Source organism: Rasamsonia byssochlamydoides (genome assembly GCF_041956645.1).
Source record: "Rasamsonia byssochlamydoides strain NRRL 3658 unplaced genomic scaffold VTN77scaffold_67, whole genome shotgun sequence".
Taxonomy (NCBI): Eukaryota; Fungi; Ascomycota; class Eurotiomycetes; order Eurotiales; family Trichocomaceae; genus Rasamsonia; species Rasamsonia byssochlamydoides.
In genome coordinates this window covers 21,516-45,856 of record NW_027192450.1, presented here as the reverse complement: position 1 = coordinate 45,856, position 24,341 = coordinate 21,516, and the positions used below count along the sequence as shown (strand labels likewise).

The 24,341-nt window shown below is 50.6% G+C and overlaps 9 protein-coding genes across 9 annotated transcripts; 3 read left to right on the top strand and 6 right to left on the bottom strand.

Moving 5' to 3' along the window:
* Positions 1-607: 607 nt before the first annotated feature.
* Positions 608-3,051, bottom strand: VTN77DRAFT_7951 (uncharacterized protein; the record flags this gene model as incomplete). Its single annotated transcript, XM_069424395.1, has 6 exons — positions 608-771; positions 839-1,777; positions 1,835-2,492; positions 2,559-2,785; positions 2,873-2,957; positions 3,019-3,051. 6 exons carry the CDS (start codon positions 3,049-3,051, stop codon positions 608-610), a joined length of 2,106 nt encoding a protein of 701 aa, XP_069274945.1.
* An 858-nt stretch (positions 3,052-3,909) lies between these two features.
* Positions 3,910-4,374, top strand: VTN77DRAFT_7950 (uncharacterized protein; the record flags this gene model as incomplete). The annotated part of the gene is made up of 1 exon (XM_069424394.1): positions 3,910-4,374. One exon carries the CDS (start codon positions 3,910-3,912, stop codon positions 4,372-4,374), a length of 465 nt encoding a protein of 154 aa, XP_069274944.1.
* A 1,881-nt stretch (positions 4,375-6,255) lies between these two features.
* On the bottom strand, positions 6,256-7,870 carry VTN77DRAFT_7949 (uncharacterized protein; the record flags this gene model as incomplete). Its single annotated transcript, XM_069424392.1, has 2 exons — positions 6,256-7,643; positions 7,771-7,870. 2 exons carry the CDS (start codon positions 7,868-7,870, stop codon positions 6,256-6,258), a joined length of 1,488 nt encoding a protein of 495 aa, XP_069274943.1.
* Positions 7,871-8,834: 964 nt separating this feature from the next.
* VTN77DRAFT_7948 (uncharacterized protein) lies at positions 8,835-10,461 on the top strand (the record flags this gene model as incomplete). The annotated part of the gene is made up of 3 exons (XM_069424391.1): positions 8,835-9,270; positions 9,340-9,645; positions 9,713-10,461. 3 exons carry the CDS (start codon positions 8,835-8,837, stop codon positions 10,459-10,461), a joined length of 1,491 nt encoding a protein of 496 aa, XP_069274942.1.
* Positions 10,462-12,595: 2,134 nt separating this feature from the next.
* VTN77DRAFT_7947 (uncharacterized protein) lies at positions 12,596-14,478 on the top strand (the record flags this gene model as incomplete). The annotated part of the gene is made up of 2 exons (XM_069424390.1): positions 12,596-12,679; positions 12,943-14,478. 2 exons carry the CDS (start codon positions 12,596-12,598, stop codon positions 14,476-14,478), a joined length of 1,620 nt encoding a protein of 539 aa, XP_069274941.1.
* Positions 14,479-15,046: 568 nt separating this feature from the next.
* Positions 15,047-17,207, bottom strand: VTN77DRAFT_7946 (uncharacterized protein; the record flags this gene model as incomplete). The annotated part of the gene is made up of 3 exons (XM_069424389.1): positions 15,047-16,239; positions 16,387-16,964; positions 17,089-17,207. 3 exons carry the CDS (start codon positions 17,205-17,207, stop codon positions 15,047-15,049), a joined length of 1,890 nt encoding a protein of 629 aa, XP_069274940.1.
* Positions 17,208-17,565: 358 nt separating this feature from the next.
* On the bottom strand, positions 17,566-19,139 carry VTN77DRAFT_7945 (uncharacterized protein; the record flags this gene model as incomplete). The annotated part of the gene is made up of 2 exons (XM_069424388.1): positions 17,566-18,975; positions 19,044-19,139. The coding sequence occupies 2 exons, from the start codon at positions 19,137-19,139 to the stop codon at positions 17,566-17,568; spliced, it is 1,506 nt and encodes a 501-aa protein (XP_069274939.1).
* A 638-nt stretch (positions 19,140-19,777) lies between these two features.
* On the bottom strand, positions 19,778-20,810 carry VTN77DRAFT_7944 (uncharacterized protein; the record flags this gene model as incomplete). Its single annotated transcript, XM_069424387.1, has 3 exons — positions 19,778-19,798; positions 19,859-20,528; positions 20,605-20,810. 3 exons carry the CDS (start codon positions 20,808-20,810, stop codon positions 19,778-19,780), a joined length of 897 nt encoding a protein of 298 aa, XP_069274938.1.
* Positions 20,811-20,927: 117 nt separating this feature from the next.
* VTN77DRAFT_7943 (uncharacterized protein) lies at positions 20,928-21,521 on the bottom strand (the record flags this gene model as incomplete). The annotated part of the gene is made up of 1 exon (XM_069424386.1): positions 20,928-21,521. One exon carries the CDS (start codon positions 21,519-21,521, stop codon positions 20,928-20,930), a length of 594 nt encoding a protein of 197 aa, XP_069274937.1.
* Positions 21,522-24,341: the final 2,820 nt, after the last annotated feature.

The window sequence follows — 24,341 nt, the reverse complement described above, 5'->3', positions numbered from 1 at the left end:
GTTCAGCTCAGCCTCAGCCTCAGCCTCTCAGGCTCTCATCCAATGCATATCCTGCCTAGGTAGGTAGGTAGGTAATCAAAAATGGAGATAAGGTGACTGATTGAGCGTGATGGTGATGGTGTCGTGTGGTTCATTCATCACGTACATACGTGCCCAGCAGACCTGGGCCCGATGAACAGTTTGAACCTATGTACAATACATATGTACGGCGAAGAGCAATCAGATCAGATCAGATCCATTCGACCAGCTTGGTTGACTACACGACTTCTAAGTAGGCCTTCTGGGCTCATGGGGTGAAAAAAAATTCCACTGGGAAAAATGAACATCGAACAACACTACTCCCAACGATATATATTCTAACTCCCCAACAATTATAACTCATTCATTATTGTAGAAGTAAAAAAATAGTACAGTACAAATGATAAAAACCCAGGCTCACTCTCACTCTCACTCTCACTCTGCATTTGAAGGAATCAAAGGATATAGCTAACCCTAACAAAAACGTTCGAATAAAAAACAAACAAGTGTGATATCCTCATGCAATTACATATCCTGTTGCTGTTACCTCTGTGCTTCCTTTTTTTTTTTCTTTTCTGTCTTTTCTATTCTATTCACCATCGGTATCCGTTTCTGTGTCTGTCTCGCTCGTGTCGTCCACATCACCATCTGTATCGCTCTCTTCTTCTTCGCTAGACTCCTCCTCGTCCGTAGGCTTCTTCTTCTTGGGTGGTACGCCAGTCTTCAGAGCCTGCATCTGACCGGCCAGGGAATCTGCAAAGAGAACATGCGTTAGGATCCGTATTACTCTACAGGAAAATCAGCTACGTTCAAGACTTACCTTCGTCCGGTTCACTGATATCGTCTTCCTCCTCCAGAGCAGCCGCCTTCGCAGGGTCATCCACATGAAGTGTGATCTCCATCTTCGTGTCGAATCCAATATAACTGTCGCAGATGATATGAAGCACGAAGGTGAAATCGCCCACTTGCGGCGGAGCCTGGAACTGCATCTTCAAGGTTTGCATGTTGAACGTCGGCTTGCCGTTCTCATCAAAGATCGGCTTGTCAAAGGTCGTAAAAGTGAAAGGAGGAACGGCGATCTTGCCTTGCTTGGGGTCAGCGAGGAAAATATGCCATCTGGGTGGGTAGTCGCGCGCAAGGTAAGGCGCGTGGGCCAGAGGTGGCTGGACCCGCGTCTCCTTGTCTTCCACCGATCGTCCGTCTGGGAGCTTCACTTTCCTGTTCTTCGCAGGTTTCCGGCCAAGCAGGGCGTCGAGGTCGTCCTCATCGGGATCGATATCCTCCAAATCAACCTCATTTACGGCCGGAACATCCGTAGATCCCGGGGGGATAATTCGTCCCTTCACCACTAATTGAACCAAACTGCTAGGAGTGATAACTTTCTCTCCCATAACCTTGAAGAACGCCTTGGAGACGTCCAGAGCCGGTAATTGTTTTGCCACAGCGATGGCAGTTTCATATTCTTTCTCGGACAAGAGGCCAGCACCAACCGTCAAGTTGCGCCTACGTTCTTCAGGCATCATCATGTATTTCTGAATAGTCAGGTGGGTCTTGGCATCCTCTCCCTCAACCGATTTGACAACCTGTGGCGTGAAGTAAGGCAGTTGCAAGAGCGGTGATGAGCCGGGGGGAATAGCTTGGATCAGATTCTGGGCGATGCGGAAGGCTCCAATGATCGGCAGCAGGTTGCCAAAGGCGAGAGAAATAGCGGTAAACGACTCGTTCAAAGCCAGCGCAATAGACGCAGCTTCGTATTTTTCTATAGCATATTCGTCAGCCCTGATATGCAAAAGTCGACATGAGGAAATAAACATACCTTCGTTCAGCGTGGCATCCTCCAAGTCGATTCGGCACAAATAGGCCCACAACAATGCCAGGGCCTTCCTCCTGCACGAGTCATCTATTTGTCGAAGAGTCTCCCGGTCCTTGGAAGTCACTGTGGATTCGGGCTCTGCAAGAACCTTTTTCTCGACCTTTGCGAGTCCCGACTCGGCTTTTGGGCCTTTCAGCATGTCCTTGTACTCCTCTCCGGTAGAAAGGGCGCTGACAATCCGACCGCCAAGCATGTCGACCTTGTATTCTCGAAAGATATTGCCCGCGCTAGCGACGAGGACTTTCTCCCGAGTATATCGCTGAGAGCCATACCACCACCTGCCAACAATGTACGGCAAAAGGACGCCAAGAAGACCTCCGTAGACCAGCAAGACATATTTACCATTGCCCTCAGTGACGATCAACTTGGGCAGGGCGATGCCAATGCTCATGCTCTGCTTCCCGTCTGGATGTCCATATTGCAGGTAGTTGTTACGGATTTCCTCATCAGTCAACGCTTTGTAGGCCTTCGTTAGCTCAACGAAGCGTTCGTTGAGAGTCTCCATAGTCTCATTCTTTGAAGGATCGGGCCGGACTTTGTCGGGGTGGTACAGGAGAGATAATCGCTTGTAGTGCTTCGAAATAGCTCTCTCGTCCGCGCTCTAAAGTGAGAAACAAATATCGAAGGTCAGCTATGTGAGCTTCTCTGGTATCACCGGACAACCTACCCTCGATATACCCAAGATTTCATAAGGATCCCATATCTTCGGTGCAGTCCTCCTCGTAACGATGATTAGGTAGATCATCCAAGCGATGATCACATAACCCACAACTACGGCAATGGCGCGTTTGATCCGGCGCTCTTTGCGGAGACGTTTCCGCTTCTGCGCTTGGATGAGGTCGTCATGTTGTGGCTTGAAATCCGACTTTATTCGCGGTGCGGTGCTCTCGAGTTCTGCAAGAAAGGAAAGAAAACAGTCAGAGACATGCTCAGTGGCAAGGAGGAGGATCGTTTGGATGATCGAGGCAACGCTATACTCACTTTTCGGTGGTTTGAGAAGGCTGTATGTTAGAGGAAGAGTAACCAGGCTGGTTAGGGTGAGAACAAAGAAAGGGAAAAATTGGCCCTATTCAGGAGGCGTTAGCAGTCTAGGAATCAGCACAAGTGTTGTGGACTCAGCCTCTTACCTGTTCATCATAGTTATACTCTGTCGAAGACATCGTGAACCGAAATCACGGCGACTTCGCCCCCGAGGACAGCGGCAGCGTCAAGGGGATAACGTGGAAACAAGTTAACAGCAAGTCAAAGTGTAGAATCTCAGAGCATGTTTATCAGGGCAGAAGACGGCAAAGGAGCGACGAAAAGAAGCCGTCTGACGAGTCGGCAGCAGGTTCCTTGGGGTTCTTCTGGGATAATTATCTGTGAGTATCGCGATCGATTAAGCTTGAGGACACGGTTAACTGCTCAGGCTCCGCAGACCGCTTTCCTCATGTAGACTAGCGCCACAGCCCCAAGATTGTCACCTTGCCAAGAATACTACTTCAGGAACGTACTACTCCGTACTTTGTTCGACTTCTCAAGACTGTTACCGATGCATATACCTACAACTTCAGCCTTCATTTTTGATCTACTGTTGTTTCTTTGAAGCGGGAGCTTAAAGACCAGTTGAGATGCAGAATTGAACCATTTCATTCTTTTTCATCCCTATATACAGTTGCTTTTCCTAACCACTTTTAACCTCTACACCTCACGAAGTGGGCAAGGCCCATTTCACAAGATCCCTTCATATCCCTTCAGAATGACACGACAACCGCCCGTGTTCCGTGTTCTAACATGTGTAGGCACGACCGGTCCTCGTTGACAAAGTCTCTGGATAGCCGACCTGCCTAGTGGAGAGCTCAAGCATCAACGACATCACAAATATCGAACGCGAGCACCATCCCACTGTGAGCGGGAGCCGTATTTAATCCAGGAGCATAAGGTTGCAGTCTGAGTTCTTTTGTCGTACCGGGGTCTCGTTGATTTACCCATCACGGACCGTCCTGCGCTTCGCAGTGCGCAAGGATATTCCAGAGCACATGGCGAGCCATAAAGGGACCAATCCAATCACTGCCCCCATGGCCAAAAGGCAAATGGGCAGCGATCTTCATTGCTACAAGTCGCAGGCTCGGTACACCCATGTCTCTGGCGTCGTCGTCAATCGAAGCGATGCATGGTGGATTCTTGTGTTGCCGACTACTGCACCGTACCTGTCGTCGACTCGTCGCAGGCTGGAATGCGTCGGTATGCGTCGGTATATTTCCAGTCCAGCAAACTCTACACCCTTTGCTCTAGACTGCTGTTCAGAACCCAAGGAAGGAGCAGAGATTGCAGGACCAAATAAGGATGCCTCCGAAGCGGGAAGAGATTTGGATGACCTCAACAAGCTTCTCACGTGTCGATGTAATCGAGCCGGCCAAAGTATTCCAGCATACGATAGCAGAGACTCACGTCATCTCCAGGCTCGCCGCCAAAGAGACGGCACTGCTCAGCCTCCATCATGACGGCTTCCTGCTGCTGCTGTTTGCACTCACGGTCCTGCCATGCTATGAACCGGTTGTGCCAGATAGGGGCGGATGGTTCTAGCATGCATTCCCGAAAGGTGCTAACAGGAGACAGGCTGGGAGACGAAGTGGGTGAGACGCCATAACCATAGTCGACAGCTGGGAGGTAGGTGGCATCTGGAAAGCTTGTCGGTGGTAGTGGAAGGTCGACGTCGATGCTGGTGCGGTTTCGGGATCGAGGCCTTCTGGTGCGACGTCTGTTGTGCCTTTGGCCCATGACGTGTAAAGGATCGTTTTCTTTTTTTTTCGTAAACTTTTCGTGATATAAAAGAAAAATCAGATCGGTAGTAAAGCAGGTAGAGAGAGATGTTTGCAGAAGTATTGAGCGTTCACCAGGCCATCAGCGCAAGTGAATGCGTAGCGTAGCAGGAGATGAAACCATCGTGGACAGGTAGGGGAGGAGAGGAGAGATCATCATCCCCCAGATATAGGGATGAGATGAGTAGGAAAAAAGAGGCAAAAAGGATATGACTCGAAGGAACTGGAATTATTTATAACTATGGATTGCATGACTGTCAATAGTATGAGTCGTACCTATCCGCCCGAAAACAGGAGCCGTGTATGACTAGGTACTGAGCCTATCCTATCAGGTGAGTGACTCATCAGGGTACTCCGTACAGCATCATCCGACCTGGACCGTTTGGACCGTTTGGGCCAATACCCGTGATCCACACAGCCCAGTCAGTGCTCTATGTAGACCCATAACTTTAAACAAATCATGTTTTGGGATCTTGGATTTTTTTTTGTCTTCTTGCATTTTTTTTTATGAGAGGCGAATCACAGAATTTTTTTAAGCTCCATCTTCTGTGACGTAACTTCAGCCGTAGCATATAGCTCAGCTGCCCAACACGGCAGAGAAAGGGAATTGACGAGAGAGAAAGAGAAAGAGAAAGAGAGAGAGAGAGAGAGAAGAACAAAGAACTACATACGTGTAGCATGCTGTACATACAAGCATGTGCTAGTCCATACCTTACATCAATGATCTCTTGCAAAAAATAAAAAAGAATAATGCAACAGAGAAATGTCGTATGACATAGCCGATAGCTGTCATCACTCAACTACATGATCACTTGCGAAACAAAGAAAGAAAATGAACTAATTTCAGCTAGTTTCAGCCCTGTGGTCCCAGGAAGCTCGGGAGGCGGGAGGCAACCTTCTTGGCAAGAATATAGTGTCGAAGACTCGAAAATTTTCAGGGAGATGGAGCCGAAAGTGGTGTGACTCATGCTGTCATGCGGGTTATACCGGACCCGACAGATAGGGCTTGGCATCGGTAGGATGCGTGTATACCTAATTATGCACGTCTGGACCCTTAATAAGAATTTCAATGCGAAATGTGTACAGTAAGATTTGATCACGTTTCTCTGTGGATGGTTGCATAGTACCTGTGAACATACCCAGTACCTGCATATAGGCGTGGTACCTCATGACTGGCTCAGGTTCAGGAGAAGGTTAATAATAAAGTGGTCCAGGTCCCATGGTGAATGAGTATGAATATGCACTGAATCAAGCAGGACACCGTGTAAACGTTGCCCAACAAAGGCAGTTTGTACAGCTGTACAGCTGTTGGGGTCCACAAGGCAAACGTCTGACTTGATCTGTTTCTCTGCTGGATTGTATCCTTGCATATGGTTTGTCTAACCATGTACTCTGTACTTCATACTCTGTACTATCTACGTGGGGAATCATTCGTGGCCACACATTTGGGGCGTAAGTAGGAGGGCGAGACTCCATGAAACCATAATGGTCGGTAATAGGTTGCCCAAACCAAGCCTGTCAGGTAGGTACACTGTATGTACACGTCAAGCCGGATTGTCATCGCTACTTCCCGTTTCGAATAATCTCGAGCGCCTTCTCTCCCTTCGGAGCGGTTGTCAAGTTCTCATATCCGTCCGCTGTGACCAGGATGTCGTCCTCGATCCGCACTCCTCCGACGGGTATATACTTCTCCGCAACGTCAAAGTCGATGAACTTGGCCATGGGCAGCTTTCGTGCGTTGTTGATGGCGAGGCGGGAAAAGTAGATTCCTGGCTCGACGGTCACAACCATATTCTCTTCCAGAGCTGGCGCTGAAAGCGTGCACGGAGAACGGCATGTGCCAGGAATCAAGACGGAGTGATAATATGCTCTTGTATCTTCATTGTCCGCGGCCATGACCGACTTTCCCGAAACATCGTGCACTTCAAGACCCACGTGATGGCCAAGCCCATGAGGGAAGAACACCGTCGATGCCCCAGACTCGCGGATCTCGTCCACTGTTCCTCCCTTGAGGATACCCAGTTTCAGTAACTCTTCGATGGCGATGACATGGGCGAGAACATGGAGATCCAGAAAGCGAACCCCTTTCCTCATCCGTCGAATGCACTCTTCCTGCATCCGTTCGACGGCGTGGTAGATATCTCGGGCTTCTGGACTAGGCCATTCGCCCTTGGAATTGAGAGGGAAAGTGCGCGTCACGTCGGACGCGTAGCACTCATATTCAGCCCCGGCATCCAGACACAGCAACTGTCTCTCTCCAAACGGTTCGTTGTTTTTCGAGTAATGTAGTATAGCGGCATTCTCCCCCGACGCGGCAATGATGTTATATGCCTGGTTTTTGGCCCCGTGGGAGATGCAGGTGTCGAGGAAGAGACCCTCAATCTCGGCTTCATTGGTCATCTTGCCAATATTTTGCAAGATGCTCATATGGGCCAATCCAGATATGACGTTTGCACGCCGTATCAATTCAATCTCATGCTTATCCTTGACGGCCCGGCTCGTGTCCATAGCCGGCTGCAGCCGCTCCGAGTCTAGCCAGAGCGTCTGGCCAGTGGACTCAGGTCGCTGGAAATCATGGAGAATGTAGATGGGAGAATATGCGTTGTACTTGCGAGTCCAGGCTTCAATATCCCCGGACAGAGAGCTGTGGTATCTTGCTCGATCGATGTCGTATCTCTGCAGGGCCTCCTCCACGGTGAGGGTTGGACCCATCCATATCGCCTGGCGCAGATCAAAGTCCGGGACGTATAAGGTCAAGAGGTCATTCTTGATGTCGTAGGTCACATAGCAGTCAGGCTCGTCCACGCCAGTGAGATAGTAGAAATACCGTCGCTGACGGAAAGCGATCGCTTGATCCGAATCGTCGAGGAGGATGGTTGGCTGGCCCACGAGGTAAATGAGACCATTGGAGACGCCCAACTGGGTTGCGACCTTGCGAGCATGTTGCTTTGCTGTTCTCACGACATTGGAGTGTCAGTCAGGACCATAGCAGTATGCGACGTGAGACGAGACAGTGGATCCGACCGCCCCTCCGTAGCGGTACCGACACGGCAAGGACAGGTTTCCCGCTCTACTAACCAGGGTATTTGTCACAGCTGGTGCCTGTCACTGTGAGATGGATGTGGTATCTATCGATGGCACGCGTGTCAATATCGCGTTGGCGGCCCACCGAGGCCATCGACTGAGAAGTGTTCAAGCGGGATACGCCCATTATTGTTCTGTCTGTGGGAAGAAATTGGAAGATCGGCCACTCATGACGCAAGGAAGCGAGGTTTATTCAGGAGTCTTAGACACAGGGGTGAGAGTCGTCGAGTCGAAGGCTCCGTAAGCAAGCCTGGGGCGGCAACTAGTTAACATTGCCCATTGAAGCTCCTGTATTTTGCCGGATGAGGAGACGTAGCGGGCGAGGCTTGGCCATCAAACACTTACAGTGCTAAGCATACCACATCAAATTCATGAAAGAGAGATTACAATCGGTAAAGGGATTGCATATAATATATATGCTAGCAAGGGATATACATTATTAACCTATTAGTAGGGATATAGCGAGAATTATGGCGAGGAATATTGGTACCTAAGGTAGGAAGCCACCTGGAAAGTAGATGACCACAAAACACTATATAGTAGGTAGGCCTGGGGCCAAAAGTCCCTGGCATAGACCAGGTATTTTCCCTTCGATCAGTCGAGCGAAACGAGATCTGTCAGACTTGTTATCTATCAACCAAGGATTTCCAGGGCGGCACGGCCTCCCTTGGCCGGATGCGACAGTTCCCACTTCCAATGGATTCTGCCTGGCATCAAAGGCAGCAAAAAGACGCCTCCCGGAACGCTGGAGTGGCCGACCCCACTGCCCGTCCCGGCCGGAGTTTGATGATTTCATCCTGTCCACTGTCCGCGGTTATTATTAGTGATCGCTTCCCTGTCACGGCCACTCCCCAACTGCCACCAGCCCTTCCACCATCCACCGTCTGCCTGCCTTTCTCTACCACGCTTTTCTCTCTCTATCCATCGCCTATCCTCCGGCGGCATCTTGAAACCCCTCTAGAATTTTTGTCGCGCCGTCTATCTGGTTTTTAATCGAGTCTTTCCTGTTTCCTTTGCACATCGGTGCTCGACAGTCTGTTGTTCTTGATGCAACAGCAATGCCCCCGCATGACCCGGCAACCTTGACGCCGGCCCTGACGACGTCACCGTCCAGCTTTACGACTCTGCCACCATCGCATCCCCAGCTGGCCTCTCTACAAGAACATCTCTCTCATGGCTCTGATCAGCCCGCATTGGCCATCGGAAACCCTCTCTCAGATGTCGGGGATGTCGTGGTCGGGGTCAGTGGCGATGTCGGCTCGACCGGCAAGGGCATCCTCATCGGGATTCTTTCTGCTTTTGGCTCTGCCGGCGTCGCCATTGTCGTGCTGGCCGTCTTCTTTTTCTTGAAGTATACTCGGCGTGGCAGGATCCTTCTCGATCGAATAGGGAGACCAGGTGAATTCGACGATGAACAAGCATTTGCTCGAGAGGAGGCCGAGGCCTTGGAGAGGATGGATGAATTATCCCGGGCAGAGTATCTCCGAGCCAAAGGTTCGTGAAGATCTTGCCAATCTGGTGGTGTTGCTCTGGCCGCAGAAGCTGACCTGGATATGGATGTAGCCTTTATACAAGCGAACCCTCCCGAGACGATGCAAACCGATATCTCGCTTTCACAATTCCTCGCCATCCAGGAAAAGGGCGTATCAGCCTGGGAATTCGAACCGGAACTGGAGATTGCAAATTGCTTTGTGGAGGCACGCACGGAGATCGAGTTCTTTGATTCGGAATGCAGCGTCCAGACGAACTTGCCCGTGCCTAAGCAGAACGATGTCTACTACTGGGAAGCAAAGATCTACGATAAACCGGAGTCGACCTTAATCAGCATCGGGATGACCACCAAGCCTTATCCGTTATTTAGACTACCAGGTACGCTTGTCCCCGCTTTTTCGTGTGATCCATGTGATCCATGTGATCCATGCTAAATATTTCCGAGGATTTCACAAAACATCGGTCGCATATCAATCGACCGGCCACAGGAGATATAATCAGCCATTTACGGCAACGAATTACGGCCCCGAATTCTCTCAAGGAGATGTCATCGGGGTCGGATATCGGCCCCGATCCGGGACGCTGTTCTTCACCCGCAACGGGAAAAAGCTCGATGATGTGGTGCACGGCTTGAAGTCGCCGAATTTCTTCCCCACCGTTGGTGCAAACGGTCCATGCTCCGTCCATGTCAATTTTGGTCAGATGGGGTTCGTTTTCATCGAGGCCAACGTGAAGAAATGGGGGTTGGCTCCCATGACAGGCAGCCTGGCGCCTCCTCCGCCGTATGGCAGTGAGCAGGGAAGCATTCTGCTCGAAGCCGGTCGCGAACCTGCAGCGCCGGCTCCTCGTGGGTACCTCGATGCTGGATACCGAAGTGCACGAATTGTGCCACCGACCAGTCCCGGTCCTATACGCTCCCCCACCGACATCTCCCTTGCTCAGTTATCGCACATCCCTTCTCATGAGGATATTGGCGAAGGATCGAGCCGTATAGGCACCGTCGATAATCCCGCGCTCCTCTCGGCCGGGATACCCATATCGAGTCCACCCCCAGAGTATGCCAGTCCGGTTATCAGTCGACGAAACAGCGACGACAGGGGATCTCCCGATCAGGAGGACCAACCACCGATTCCCAGTTATGATGCGGCAGTGGGAAATGATGCGAGCCAGCGGAACGATTCAGGAGAGCAATGAGATCCCATCCTTACGACCGCCTCAGTCGTAAATCTTTCCATTTTTTTTTCTTTTGCCATATCTGCACCACGTATACCATACATCATCATGCCTTTGTCACTCGCTTCCACTTCCATGGCGGAATTTTGCTCAGGTTCGGATTTAGCGGTCATGGCCGGCGTTTTTTTTTTCGGTGTTTCATGGTTTTTCTCTTGAGTTCGGCGGTATGGGATGGATGGGACTATGATGCGATTTATTCGGGAATGCGAAATGTGATTCGTGAACTCTATCTAGGCCACTTGTGGCTATCATTTCCTGCCTTGCGAGACGTGGTCGCGTAACAGGACGACATCCGTGTACAACGCATCCCGTATGAAGCGTGTACCTCGACGGCCATGTGTTTTCCTTCCAGAGGAAAAGGAATCCCGTCTTTTTCTTGATGTTTCATTGATTACCATCGCACGCAGACTCTTGTGTCATGAATATGTTTTTTAAGGTGTAGCAGAAGAGACTCTACAGCGTTCTTTTTTTCTCCCTTGTATGTACAGAAGGGAAGCAACGCAGCTTATCCTAGCTATCATGTTTCTAGGACATTTTTTTTTTAGAAGTCGCGTGGTGTATGCACGTGAGACGAGGATTGTTTCGTTTCTTGAGCAGAGACTGGAGATCGGGCAGGCCGGATGGCGGGTGATCGGGTCTTGTTCCGCCCCTGGCCCACAGCCCCATGCATCTGAGATCTCCCAGATGGCTTTAAAACACTCTCTGCTGACCACGTCACCACCTAGGTTAGTTATTGGACATTCAAGCAGCTAGTGAAGTACTAATGTGCTATTTAAGAGTACAACTTACGGATGGATCGTCTTGGGGCCAATTGACATCTCTGGCCCAGACCCCAGGGCTGCAGGGCTGCATAAGTTGGAACTAATTACGACCTCAGCAACAAACCATATTCTTCCAGACTAAGTAACTGTGGGAGTCCTCCACTGATGGCAAAATCACTTCCTGGGGAGTTTCGGAATCCTACAAAACACGAATGCTTCATCGCTGTACAAAGAATGTCTTTCTCTCATGATCATTGTCATCGGAGAATTCGGTTCCTTTTCTTCTCCGATGGGATCGCCCGCCCCTCTCTCCATGTGGATTAGTTAAGGCAGCCCCCAGATCGGGGGTTCCGCTCAAAGCATGGGCCCAGCAAACCATTCCGGGCAGCGCACATTCTGCGCAAGGAGGTTCCCAATAGCAGATCCAGCTGTTGGCGCTTCTGGCGCTCAGACTCGACAGCGTGCTCTGCTGTCACCTGTGCGGTGGCTTTTTGTCTCTTCTGCTATCTTGCATCGTTAATGCTATGTCTTCTGCTCTCGTCACGCGACGGCGCCCCCATCTTGGCAGGATCTGACGGATCTGGCCGATCTGCTGCGAAGACGACTCCAGCGACACTTGCCTAGATAGTTAATTATTTAAATTATCGAAAGAGCCGCCACGGGTCGTCCCTTCTTTTTTCGCCACCGTGGAGTGAGTGACTTGATCATCAGACCAGGGGAGGCGAAGATACAGCCAATTCCGAATTTCGCAATCGACTCCCGACAAGGTACCTAAGTCACCAGCAATTAATTGCATACCGAGAACGTCGCCAACGTGCCGGCGCAGCTTCAAGGACGCTTCTCTCAAGGCGCTATTGTTATTTTTTTTACTGCTATTGTCTCTTGCGCGCGCTGTGCTTTCCCCCCACTCCTAGTTCTCCTGATTTTACTGCGCTCGGACTGACGTGGGATAACCTAAAAATAAGGCACATTTCCACAAAAAGAATCAATTCAGCAAAGGGGGTATTTGCAATTGGGCGCTTCGAAATGAAAGATTGACGTACATATCGGGAGTTTGGGAACTGTTCAAATTCGCGCACATCAAGCTCCCCCAACTCCTGGCTGTCGTTACAATTTTTTAAAGACTTCACACCGTGCGACAAACGCAACACCATCTTCGGGGCTATCGTTGTTCAATTTACAACACACAGGCGTCGTCCGGGATTCGCTTGTATCCTGCCTAGACCTGATCGAGCCTGTAACTCCGTGTTCAGTCTTTCCCATTGCGTCGGCAGCGGAATACAGGAGAGACGCCATATTACTAGACGTTTCTCAAACAGTCTTGAGATTACCTCATGCCTGCCAGTAATGGTGGGGAAAACAGCCCGCCGCAAGGTCGTGAAATGAAGGACAGGCCAGCCTTCCAAGTCATTGTCCTGGTGAGTGCCTCTGCTGCACCTTGATACAAATATTATTCAACCTGTCTGGAGATCTGTCGAGGGAATGGAATTCCCGTGAGAAATTTTGCAATTCTCTCTTTACGTCGTCTATCTAATATCTGTCTGTCTTTTTTGGGGATTGTCGCTCGTCGGTGTCCTTGCAACAATGGCTTTCAAACAGTCGAATGACAGTAAATCTCCGGGCCCAAAATGACATCGTCCGAATTTGGCGTCTCACTAGCTAATATTTCTTTTGCATTCAGGGTCCCACCGGGGGTCCACGGGAGGATAATGTCACCGGGCTCCTGGTGCGTTCAACTTCGACTGAGTGGTCCAAGTGTTCGGTCGTCGCAGTGGATGCGGGTACTCTGGTCGCTGGAATTATTCGAACCTTGGAACAGTACATCACCGGTACAGAAGATGGAAAAGCATTAATGAAAGAAGGACCGTTTGTTGGTCTTGATCTTCCCCATGCCACGGCGCAGGCCAATGCCGCCTACGTCTTTCGCGAAATCATTGGAGCGGTCCTGATCACGCACCCTCATCTCGATCACCTTTCTGGCTTGGCAATCAACACGCCCATGCTGGAAGCTGGAAGTGGCCCGAAGACTGTTGCAGCCCTTCCCTCGGTCATATCAGCCATCAAGAATCACATGTTCAACGACGTCATCTGGCCAAATCTCTCCGACGAGGATGGCGGAGCCGGTCTCATCACATACCAGCGTCTTGTTGAGGGCGGGAATCCCCGATTTGGCCGTGGTGAAAGCCGGGGCTATGTTCGAGCGTGCGAGGGTCTGGTTGCCAAGTGTGTGGGGGTCAGTCATGGGCGTTGCAAGCAGCGATATCATCCTGAGACGGGCAGGCATCATCGAGTGGGCAGTGCCGTCTTCACCACTGACCCGTTGATGGTATCGTCCAGAACGATCTCTGTGGACCACTCGGACGGCATATATTCCCCTCGTTCTCCGCATTTTGGCTCGCACATATCCAGTACCGCTGGGAAAGATGGCTGGGCCACAGTCGAGAGCTCCGCGTTTTTTATCCGTGATGGACTGACCGGGAAAGAAATCATCGTGTTTGGAGACATCGAGCCTGATTCCATTTCCTTGGACCCTCGCAATAAGCGTGTATGGGAGATCGCCGCCCCCAAAGTCGCATCGGGATCGCTGCGGGCGATTTTCATCGAGTGTTCCTACAACGATGCCGTCGACGACCACTCGCTTTATGGTCATTTGTGTCCACGGCACCTCATTGCGGAACTGAAAGTACTCGCAGCCAAGGTTGTGGATGTGCAGCAGCCTCACAGCCGGGGTCACTCTAACAAGCGGAAGCGAAACGATTCCGAGTCGGCAGAAGATACGAGCGAACAGGTCAGCCCTCGGACGACGCGGCCGGTACCCTATACACCCGAAAATTCATGTATAAGTGACGATCCGCGAGGGTCAACTGGCGCACGAAGTCGTACCCGGTTGCGACGTAATTCCAGCGTTATCAACACGAGAGAGACAGTAGAACTGATCCGTGACGAACACACCCGCATCATCGCCGAACCTGTCGATGTGGGGGATGACGGGGCGCGCACGGATGATTCGAACACGCAGACGAACCACCGATGGGGAGACTTGGGACGACCACCTTTGGCAGGACTATCGGTGTACATCATCCACATCAAAGACACCCTGACAGACGGACCGCATCCGGGTGAGCAGATTCTGCAGGAACTCCGGACTCAAAGCGAAGAAGCCGGACTTGGCTGCGAATTTTTCGTGCCTAAACAAGGGGAGGGTATCTGGATTTGATTATCGCTTTCCTTTTTTTTCCCCCCGGGAGGTATGGGCATATTTCGTAGGCGTTGCGGTTATGGATATGGTTATGGTTATGGTTCACATTGGCGTGGGCATGGTATGGCATGGTATGGGTATGGAAGCTGGTCAAACACACACACACAATAAAGCGGAGTAATGGGCTTGGTTGATATAGCGTGGCATTGCATGATATCATCTGGGGGGGTTTTTTTGCTATTATATTAATTAAAGATCAATTAATTGAACCACCCACCTAGGTAGCTAGTAAGTAATCTTCTATTCCGAAGCACAAGGACTATAGACCTTGATTGATGAGCTCGATTGATTGATGGGTTTATACTATACATACGTACGTGCGTATAGATATAGACATTAGGACATGAAAAGGAAGGACGCAAGCAAGGATATGACATGAGCAAGTAATATGAGCGACATGAGCAAAGGGATCTGATCTATCTGGTCAGATTCATCCGATAGTAGACCCTTACCCCTAGTCTCTAGAGGTATTGATTGATTGATTGATTGATTATTAAGTAATTGGCAGAGACCTCCACTTTACTTCTTACTTCTTACTTATTTCTTCTTTCTTCTTCCCTGCCTCGGCAATGATGTCTACCCAGTTGGATGATGATGATGCTTCGCGTGGTGTTCTTAGGCCCTTGCCGACTACCACGGAATCTTCCCCGGCAGCGGCGGCAGGAGCAGTAGAACCGGTGGCAGTCGATTTAGAAGCTGCAATCTCGAGATCCAAAATGCCCTCTCCGTCTCTGGCAAACGCGATCAGGGCCTCCTCGCTGCCCCATTCGGACATCCCCATGATGCCCACAGGCATGTTGGTGTCGCGGACGTACCCTACAGGACAGCTGATGGCCGGACAGCCGGTGAAGTTGGCCAGCCACACGTACTCCATGTTTCGCGTCGAGGCCTTGCCGTCGGACACGCCATGCGTCAGGTCTTTCTCGCCGCCCGCAATCTTCCACCCCGGAATCGGGGTCGTCGGGGTCAGGATGATGAGGCCGGGATGACGTGTGAAGAGATGCGCCAGATGAGACATGAGGAGTTGTCGCAGCTTCTGCGCTGCGACATAATCCTGGCTGGTGGCTTTGCTGCCGCTGACGCTGATGAGCAGCTTGCTGTGGGGCAGAAGGCGACGAACGTCAGCCGGGTCAATACTCGTGGCGATCTCGCTCAGGATGGTGAGTGCATGTGCACGCTGGCCCTCGGGAAGGTATGGGATCTCAATGTCGACAACCGTATATCCCTTTTGGTTGCTGTAGAACTCGACGGCGGCGTCGAAGAAAGCCCGAACGACGGGCTCTGCACGGTCAATCCAGGGCCGCACTAGACCAATCGTCTTCGCCCTTCTTGATTCCGCGGACGGGGAGGGGATGGTGGTCAACGGGTCTGGGAAGCCAGAGGACAATGCGTCGTCCTGGGCAGGTGCGGGAGATGCCATAACTCGGTAGGCCAAAGCGAGATCGTCAATACTAGCCGCCATGGGCCCGTAGACTCCGACGCTCTGAGCCAGACCTGGTGTAGGGGCCGCAGAGATTCTGCCATGACTAGGCTTCAGACCCCAGATACCGCAGAAAGAGGCCGGAATTCGAATCGATCCTCCACCGTCTGCGCCCAGCGCGATAGGCACCAGTCCTGCTGCGATAGCGTAACCCGATCCTCCTGACGAGCCGCCACAGTAGTAGTCCGGATTGTACGGATTTCTGGGCGTGCCGTAATTGGAGTTATTGTTGGTGGTATCTGAAGACAGAATAATCGTTAGTACAAATCATACAGTGGAAGTCAAAGCAGTAACCATGTTCGCTGAAAACCTCTTCATTCAAAGAAATCCAGAGAAGGAAATGCAATTTGATCACCAAGGATATTATCCATAGTTGAGAGGCTTACCAATTCCTATCTCATGCATGGTTGTCTTCCCCACGACAATGGCACCAGCCTCCTCCCACTTCTTAACACACCACGATGTGTCTTCGATACCGCGCTTAAAGTCAATCTTACTGCCAAGCCACCTCCCATACCCTTTGAGATGGACCTCATCCTTCACAGCTACCGGCACACCATCCAATGGACCCAATGGCTTGCCGCTCTTGTAACGCTGAGTTGAAGCCTCCGCCGCCGCCCGGATGGCATCGACCTGAGACTCAAGAAAGGCCACTGAATGTTTCCCTGGCGGGTTGGTGTCCCGCCGGATCAAGGGAAGCAAGGCTTCAACCACCTCCAAGGGCGTCAGTTCACCAGAAAGGTAGCGCGCGTGATAATCCGCAGAGGTGTAGAACCCCAAATTATCTCCGTCCCGACACTTCGTCGGGACAGGCAGCTCGACTGGTTTGGACGCATCGTCCTGAATGGGAGTGACCGTTGGATCGAATCGCGGGGTGTAGCGGTCGAGATCCTTGATGTGGCGGGCGACATTCAAGCCAGCACCGCGCCAGAGGATGTTCTGGACGAAGTCCAAGGAATGGATACTGCACAGCCATAACAATCAGTAATCGTGAGCTTAGTGACCAGGCAACTCCCATATCGAGGTCAAATTCTAGACCTCTGTCCTCAATTCGATTGACTAGACAGCATCGTCATCTTCATACTTACAGTGTCGCACCAATGGCCAGGGTTGAGCCTCGAAGCACAGGAAGGGATAGTTCCTCGTGTTTGTACGGCACGGACGGGCCCTCACGGGGCTCAGGATAGTTGCGAAAACGCGCGCTCATGGTTGCAATTGTCCTGCTTCAGGCAGAGTTGGCGATTTTCTTTTTGCCTATGTGGATGTCATTCCCACATTTTGGATGATCAAGCCTTGTCTTGTCTAGGCATTCTTAATTAGTATCAAGGGGTGTCTGACGGCTTACAGTTGGCGGAGAGAGCCTTAAAAGTTGCAGGCGCGATCGAGGTCGCTGACATCACTCCGCAGTTGGTGGTTCATGCCGCGGTTCAATTTCCCCAAAGAGGGCAGGCGGTAGAACCCTTGCCATTCGTACTAGTAGGTACTTAGAAATGGTTAGGAACCAACAACTTTGGCAAAATTTCATTTCTTTCTTGATAAATATAGTCTATAGACAGCATCATATGTTACAGTTTTAGCTTCACGTTGAAAATATCCAATACCAATGCAACGCCGCTCACCACGGCCATGTAACCAATCAGAACCGCCATGGCTTGCCAGGTACTGGCATCCAGAGTGTTCATGCTCAGATTCACTGCTCCTGTGAGCAGGTTGGCAAGCAGAAATAGGAACAGTCCATTCTTGTTGAAGGCGGCCATGAGTCGGCTGGTCGCAAAGGAACTTCGCTCAGCTTCACTCTCCTTGTCAGTCGCCCTATGCACAGAGGGAAAGAAGAGCGTCTCCAGAAGACAGAGCAGGAAGATCTGCGCATTATTGAACGCAGCGATCCAAAGCACGTACGGCATATTGGCCAGGCGGCGCGAGACCGGAATCCTAGCGCCATACCCGAAGGCGTAGGTGGAATTGAGCAGAAAAAGAACCGTCCAGAACACTGAAAGCGCTGCTAAAGACGAAAGAACCCTCTTCCGGGCCTGCTGAGGGGTTCTGGAAGGGGAAGTGCCGCGGGGGATGATGCGCAGGCCAGTGGCCCGGCCGGCAAGGAATATAGCAAGATACCCAATAAAAGAAAAGATGCCCTCTCGATTCTTTGAGAGGAGATCCGGGCCGCGAGGCGAGATAAGAATGTAACCTTTCAAATCAGTCGACTCGAGAGCCACTTGGTATGCGATCGCGATCAGAAGAGACAGAGCCTCGTAGGAAGGTATAACAGCGAACAGGGAGTGAAAGATCTCCACAAATGGAGGCAAAAACCCCAGTGTGAAGAAAAAGTTCCAGTGAACGCCATACTCAGTCACATGCTCGGCATAGTCCAGTCCCTTAACGCTATAGAGGCGTATCAGGCCCAGAATCAACAGCGGGATAGCGTGTCTCGTCGATGCTGCCAACCTCTTGGGTAATGTCGCGAGAGACGAGGCCGTTTGATTCCTGAGGATCGACCGAGCAGACACAACCCCCGCCGAGAAGACAAAGGATCCAACTCCCAAGTCCATCAGAGACGTACCCCAGTTCTCGACTTTGGCAAAGCGCCGTGGAAAGACCCGGAAATCGACCGCCAAGATCGCAACGAAGGTGGTCACAAGCATGGCACCTCGATACATGGTAAGGAAGGGATGGACTGGGAATGGTTCCAAGTCACCTTGTCTGTTCCGGCGCGACTCAGCAGTGCCATCTTGAGTGCCCGCTGGTCGTGGAGGCTTCGCCTTCTGAGGCGCGCGAGTCTGCTTTGGCCCCAATAGGAGAAGGACGGCTGGTGAAACGAGGAGGATGTTCAGTAGGAGGGGAGAGGAGGAATACAGCGTGGTCGCGAATAGGATAGCTCCAACGTTGAGGAGAAAGTCCGTCACGAGAGACGCGGCAGAGTATGGTGTGAAGAAGGAAAGGCGAGACTGCAGGGCAGACCAGAGGAAGATAGAGGCCTGGATGAAGAAAAAGGATACTCGCATTAGCTTTCCAGGTCGACAAGAAGAGGACAGATTGAGCTCACCGGCGCAACGAGTGTCACAGCATTGATTTCGCTAATACTTCCGCCCGAGTGATTCGACACGAAAGCCTCTTTTCGAGCTTTGTAGTTCTGATCCATGTTGTCGAGTTCTCGAAATCCGCGCGCTAAGAGTGAGTTGAAGCTTCTGCAACGAGCTTTACCTCATAGGATATTGACAATGACTGATGAGGGAACAAGGAACCCTCATCTAGTGACAGGGTAGAAATAATAATCTGCAAGTCAAATAACGTTGGGAGCTGATATAACCAGTCTTGTGGAAAGGCCACGAAATCAACTTGGAGAGGTTCCATATTCAGTTAACTGACGTGTGCGGAGTTAAAAGCTCCGCCGACACCAAAACCCCGATTGTGCCGCCGTCTGAATTGCTGCCCCGGCAAATCAATCTATAATTACGCCGTCCTTAGGTAGTGTAAGTACCGTCGAACATCGAATACAGTTCGAACAAAGTCAGAATATAGAAGCTTATCTTCATGTCATTATATATTTTGTAAATGTTGGTATTACAAGACCCTAGATAGCTGACGGTGAAAGCAAAGGGTGTTGCAGATTCGGCCAAAAAGAGGTGCCATGACATCAGCTTCTTGGTGAATCTGAACTAGGTACTCTGTGGCCCCGCAAACAAAGGGTCATAATTCGTTGTCTCTCATTTACTGTGCTTCAAGACATAGCTATTGCCCCAAAGCCTCATTCGACACCAGATGTCTGCTGCTGTAGCTCTAGGATCTTGAGATATTCTCCTATCAAAAGTCAGTGACTGAGATCATGCTGCCAGGTGGGTAAAGGGCTGAACCTGCCACCTTCCGTCGAGTACTCCAAAGTTTCAGCATCTCGGTGATTGCCACGAAGCCTACTGCCATCTGCGGGTCCCCATTCTCTTGTTGAAGCCACGCGAAGTCAGCCGCTGCTTGGTATAAGCTGTCACATAACAGCGGGCTGGCTTTCGACAGATCAAATCCGACGCGGTTTTGAAGGTATTGGGAGTACTCCAGCACGTCTTGCGCAGTCTCCTTCAGTCCGTTGAGAGAAATTGATTGCATCTGCATTTCTTCAACAGTCCTCCTTCCATGATTGGAAGCAGTACACGAATAAGGATCGTATAACGTAAACCGCGCGCTGCTTAAGAGACCGAAGGCTGTGCTGAGCTTCTCCGGTGAGGCTCTGGACTCCATCGACAAGACGCTGGCCAAGGCCTCCAGAGTGGCATGGATCTGCATAGCTGCGATGAATCGAAAGGTCCCCTCCAGTTCGCGATCATCACGATGCCCAAGTACTCGGCCTAAAAGATGAGCAGCCTGGCACGCACGCGCATAAGCCCCGGCCTTGATAGGGGTTGTAGAGTTTACAAAGATTGGCTGGTTAGCCATGACTTCACCATGGTCCCAAGAATCGTCATCGGCAGGTAGTACACCGTTATTATTGAAATCACCCGCCGCGAGAGGGTGCGAAGGACTCCCGATGTTCACATATCTACCGAAGTCGTCAAAACTACCAACCAAAAAAGTGACATAAATGATGAATATCGCAAAATTGCAGTAATAGGTACCTGTCTAAGATCATAACGGCGTACCAAGACCGTCTCAGCTCCTCATTTCCACCCCACGTGGCCGGTTTGGGGAGCATCTGAGGCGCCTGCCTGTCATGTAAGCCTAGAGTGTATCCTAGCCTCGCGCAATGCCCTGTTGAAAGATATGCTGCGGGATAGATCGCATGGGCGACTTCGTAGGTGGCGATCAGGATGGCAGCTTGCATCACATTGAGTGAAAGAAGACCTCTAGTCTCGACAGTTGCGAGGAACTGCTTGACCACGACATACAGTGGCACGCCCGCCGTGTTGACTCTTTCATGCGGATGTTGGGCAGATTAGTTTCATACTAGCAAGCAGCAAAATGAGATAGCAGGATATTCGGAATAGGAGTTCGCGACATGCTTGCAAAGACGGGTCTTTGAAATTAGTGGTAGCCAGAAGTGGATTGTTGTGAAGAACGTGTCAATCAGGGTTTGGATATCAGAGGCTGATCCCAATGCTCTTTCAAGTTCCGGAGGTACTGGTATTGATGGTTTGGGGATAGACGCTTTGACTTCGTTAAAAGCCTCCGCATCGAGGTAGAAGAGTGATGGGAAGCGGCGGAATGAGTCCAATGCATCAAGCACAGACGTGGTATCTGAATCTGAATCTGGGGACCATTGCGAAAACAGCAAACAGGACCGTTTTGAAGTTTGAGAAGCTATCTCCAGTCGTCGTTCGAGCTCTTGAACCCTTTCTTTGAGAATGGTAAGATCTTCTGAGCCTGTCGAGCCCGGGTCCGCGTAGTTGCAGGCCCGATTCAGTCGACTGCAGAGGCCACAACTTGGCAGTGCCTTATCGCACTTGCGCTTTTTCTGGCGACATGGCAAGCATGCTTGAGCTGCCTTTGCCTGGCTCTCAGGACTGGCTGAGTCTTCCATACTCGCTTCGTACATCGAAATTAGCTAGCCCATGAAATGCGTATCCGACAATCAGGCAATTTCCCACATTTTTCACTTCTGAGTCTTAGTTTCAGATGAAAAAGCTCATTTCGTGGAAGTGTAGGGAGATTATTGTGCGTTATTTTACCATGAGTAATCAATGGTTCGATTGCTGACGTTGCTGCATAAGGAAGGACTAAGTGACGAGCACGTGAGTCTGCCGGATCCTGTACCTAGGTAGACATAAGTAACTCTGATGTCGGTTGCACCTCCTGCAGAAGTCGATTCTTGCCCCCACGATCAGAGTATTCTAGTTGGGTTCAATGTCATATAATTGACTGCTATATTTACCACCTCAATTTCATTAACGGTTACGATGGATGCGCAGGCGAGATCATTGCAACCCAACTCTGGAGGTATCTCTTTACTCAAGTTAATTAACGCTCACACGGATTTAAAAGACGATTGCTCTGTCTAAGCAGGGATAACACAAGGACAGCCTGACAAATGCTGTCTTCTAATCAAGCTCCGTGCTTCTACTAAGAACCACTGAATCGGTAGGTCGAGCCAGATGTATACGGCCTCTACGTACAGCGTATTTTTCGAGATGAGAGGATTGGGGTGGTTACAGGGCTTAGTGGATTCTGTGGGTATTCAAATATGCATATGGCATATGGTGCCGAGGTCCTGGTTGATAACGACTTGACAGAAGCTTCTAAAAATCAGCCCCGACTCTCAAGAGTCGTCACTGGCCGTGTTTGATTAGATTGGAGAGTAATATCCCAATGAATGCACTGTATATCATTCTTGTTAACCCAGACTGCTTATCATACATTGCCACTGGGGATATATAAACGATCTGGGGGCTCTTTGCGTCATACATAATGAGCGTTCTTCTGTTCTAAGCATTTATCAATCATAATTCTATCGAACTTCACTTCCACAACTCTCCCCTATGGTCTGAACTCGCAGAACTGAAAGTCTCAAGAGGGTTTTAAAGAGACGATGGAGCTAATAATAGCATACTCCAAAGTGTGAAGGTTCCCTGTTGAGTTGGCCCCCAACCATCCGAATACGCAGCAGGCATGACGCTCGAATATGATATGATGGCAGCAGACAGGATTGTGGGATGCAGTACTAAAACGAGTTGGCTGGCTGACTAACGTGTCGACTGAGACTCTTGTTGCCTTTTCAATGGAACCAGAATAGGAATGGAGGCTCCTCCGTATTACCTAGAAGGTTCAAGATATAACACCATAACTGCTAAGGATGCCTCAGTCCTGTGCTGATCAGATACAGAAGGATAGCACTAACTCGGAGTACTGCGTAAATCATTCAGTAAAACCCCACCCAGTTGCCTCGTCTGCCTCCAATACCATTTCGATGCGATAAAATAGTTTCCCTTTTCGGACAGGATCCCAAGAGGTGACCTATCACACTTGGTTTATGCGGCACGGCCTCTGGACCGGTCTCCGACTATCTAATTCTAGCGGTCTGCCCTTTGAGGGCCGCTTGCATTACAGTAACGCCAGGCTTAGCTCGCTGCACAGACAATGCCGGCTAGCAAAAGTCCACCTGGGCGGCTGTTCCTTCCGACGAACGCCTTAGCGGCCACATAATTTGTCCAATGAAGGCGTCCAGATACCATTTTCCAACTGTGGCGCAGTTCGCACTGGATCTGATAGGCTTAGTGAACGCATGATGAGGCGGCTTGTCGAGTACTCAAACCCTAACCCCTGCTAGCCTACTACTACAGCCAGGTGCTGTATGGAGTAGTTGTACGCATCTAACTTAGATGCGTCAAAGCAGCGTCTGGAAGACACCTCCCTCGACCTATTATACGGAGGACCGCGGGCATTGCTCTATGAAGTATGGATGTTGTTGCTTCGGAGCAATGGCTAAACGGCTCAGACCAGAGCTAGAGGTTCTATGAAAGTTCTCCAGGTCAGTTTTGATATTCATATCACGGGTATTATTATTGATGCGTCCATTGGGAACTAGCCTGGTATTTCTCTATCTTCGTCTGGCTTTCCTGAACCAATCTGCGGGTTTATCGTATCAGTTCAGAATTGTTCTTTCTTATCGGCCTCATGCTCCGTTGATACTATTGCGAAACCGCTGCTTCAAGTATGGCACTCTAGCGTCCGCTGCGCATGATCCCATCCAACAATAACGGGTTCAGACTCGACTGTAGTTCGTCTGTCTTTGCTGTTCCTAGGTAGCTTGTGCACTAGGGATGTCATGGGGCCGCGTCTGTGGAAGCCAAATGGTTAAGGGTCTTGAAATTCACATTCAACAAGCGCGCACTATACAGAGTTAAACGTCCTTTGTGCGACAGAGAGTGTGGCTCTCGCGCAAGTCCCAAACCCCTGGTCCCCCAGGTTTAACTAATTGACGCCGATAGGCTGCGTTGGTATCTCAATTCGGAAAGCCTAGATCCGATCCTTGCCCGCAACGATACTACTGACGGCTACCGACGTACCGTGCGTACGGTGTACGGAGTACTCTGTACCGTGGCCGGTTGAGAGTGAGCTGAATGGCGGGTCCACTATCGAATTCTCCGTACTCCGTAAACTGCTAGAATATTATGTCGTTTGCCGGCAATGTCGCAACTTGCCGTGCGTGCCATGCCACCGGGAATCTGGGGTCCGTCGTACTGGCTATGTTGTTACTTGTTAGCGCAGAGTTGCTGTACGAGTACCTTTAGTTGCTTGTGCAGTAGACAATCCTGACAGGGGGCATTACTTAATAACTACCTTCTATTATTATTTTTTTCCCCAGAATCCAGGTTCGACGTCAGCCCTTGCCGCCGGAGGCGCAAGGAGGCGATGTATC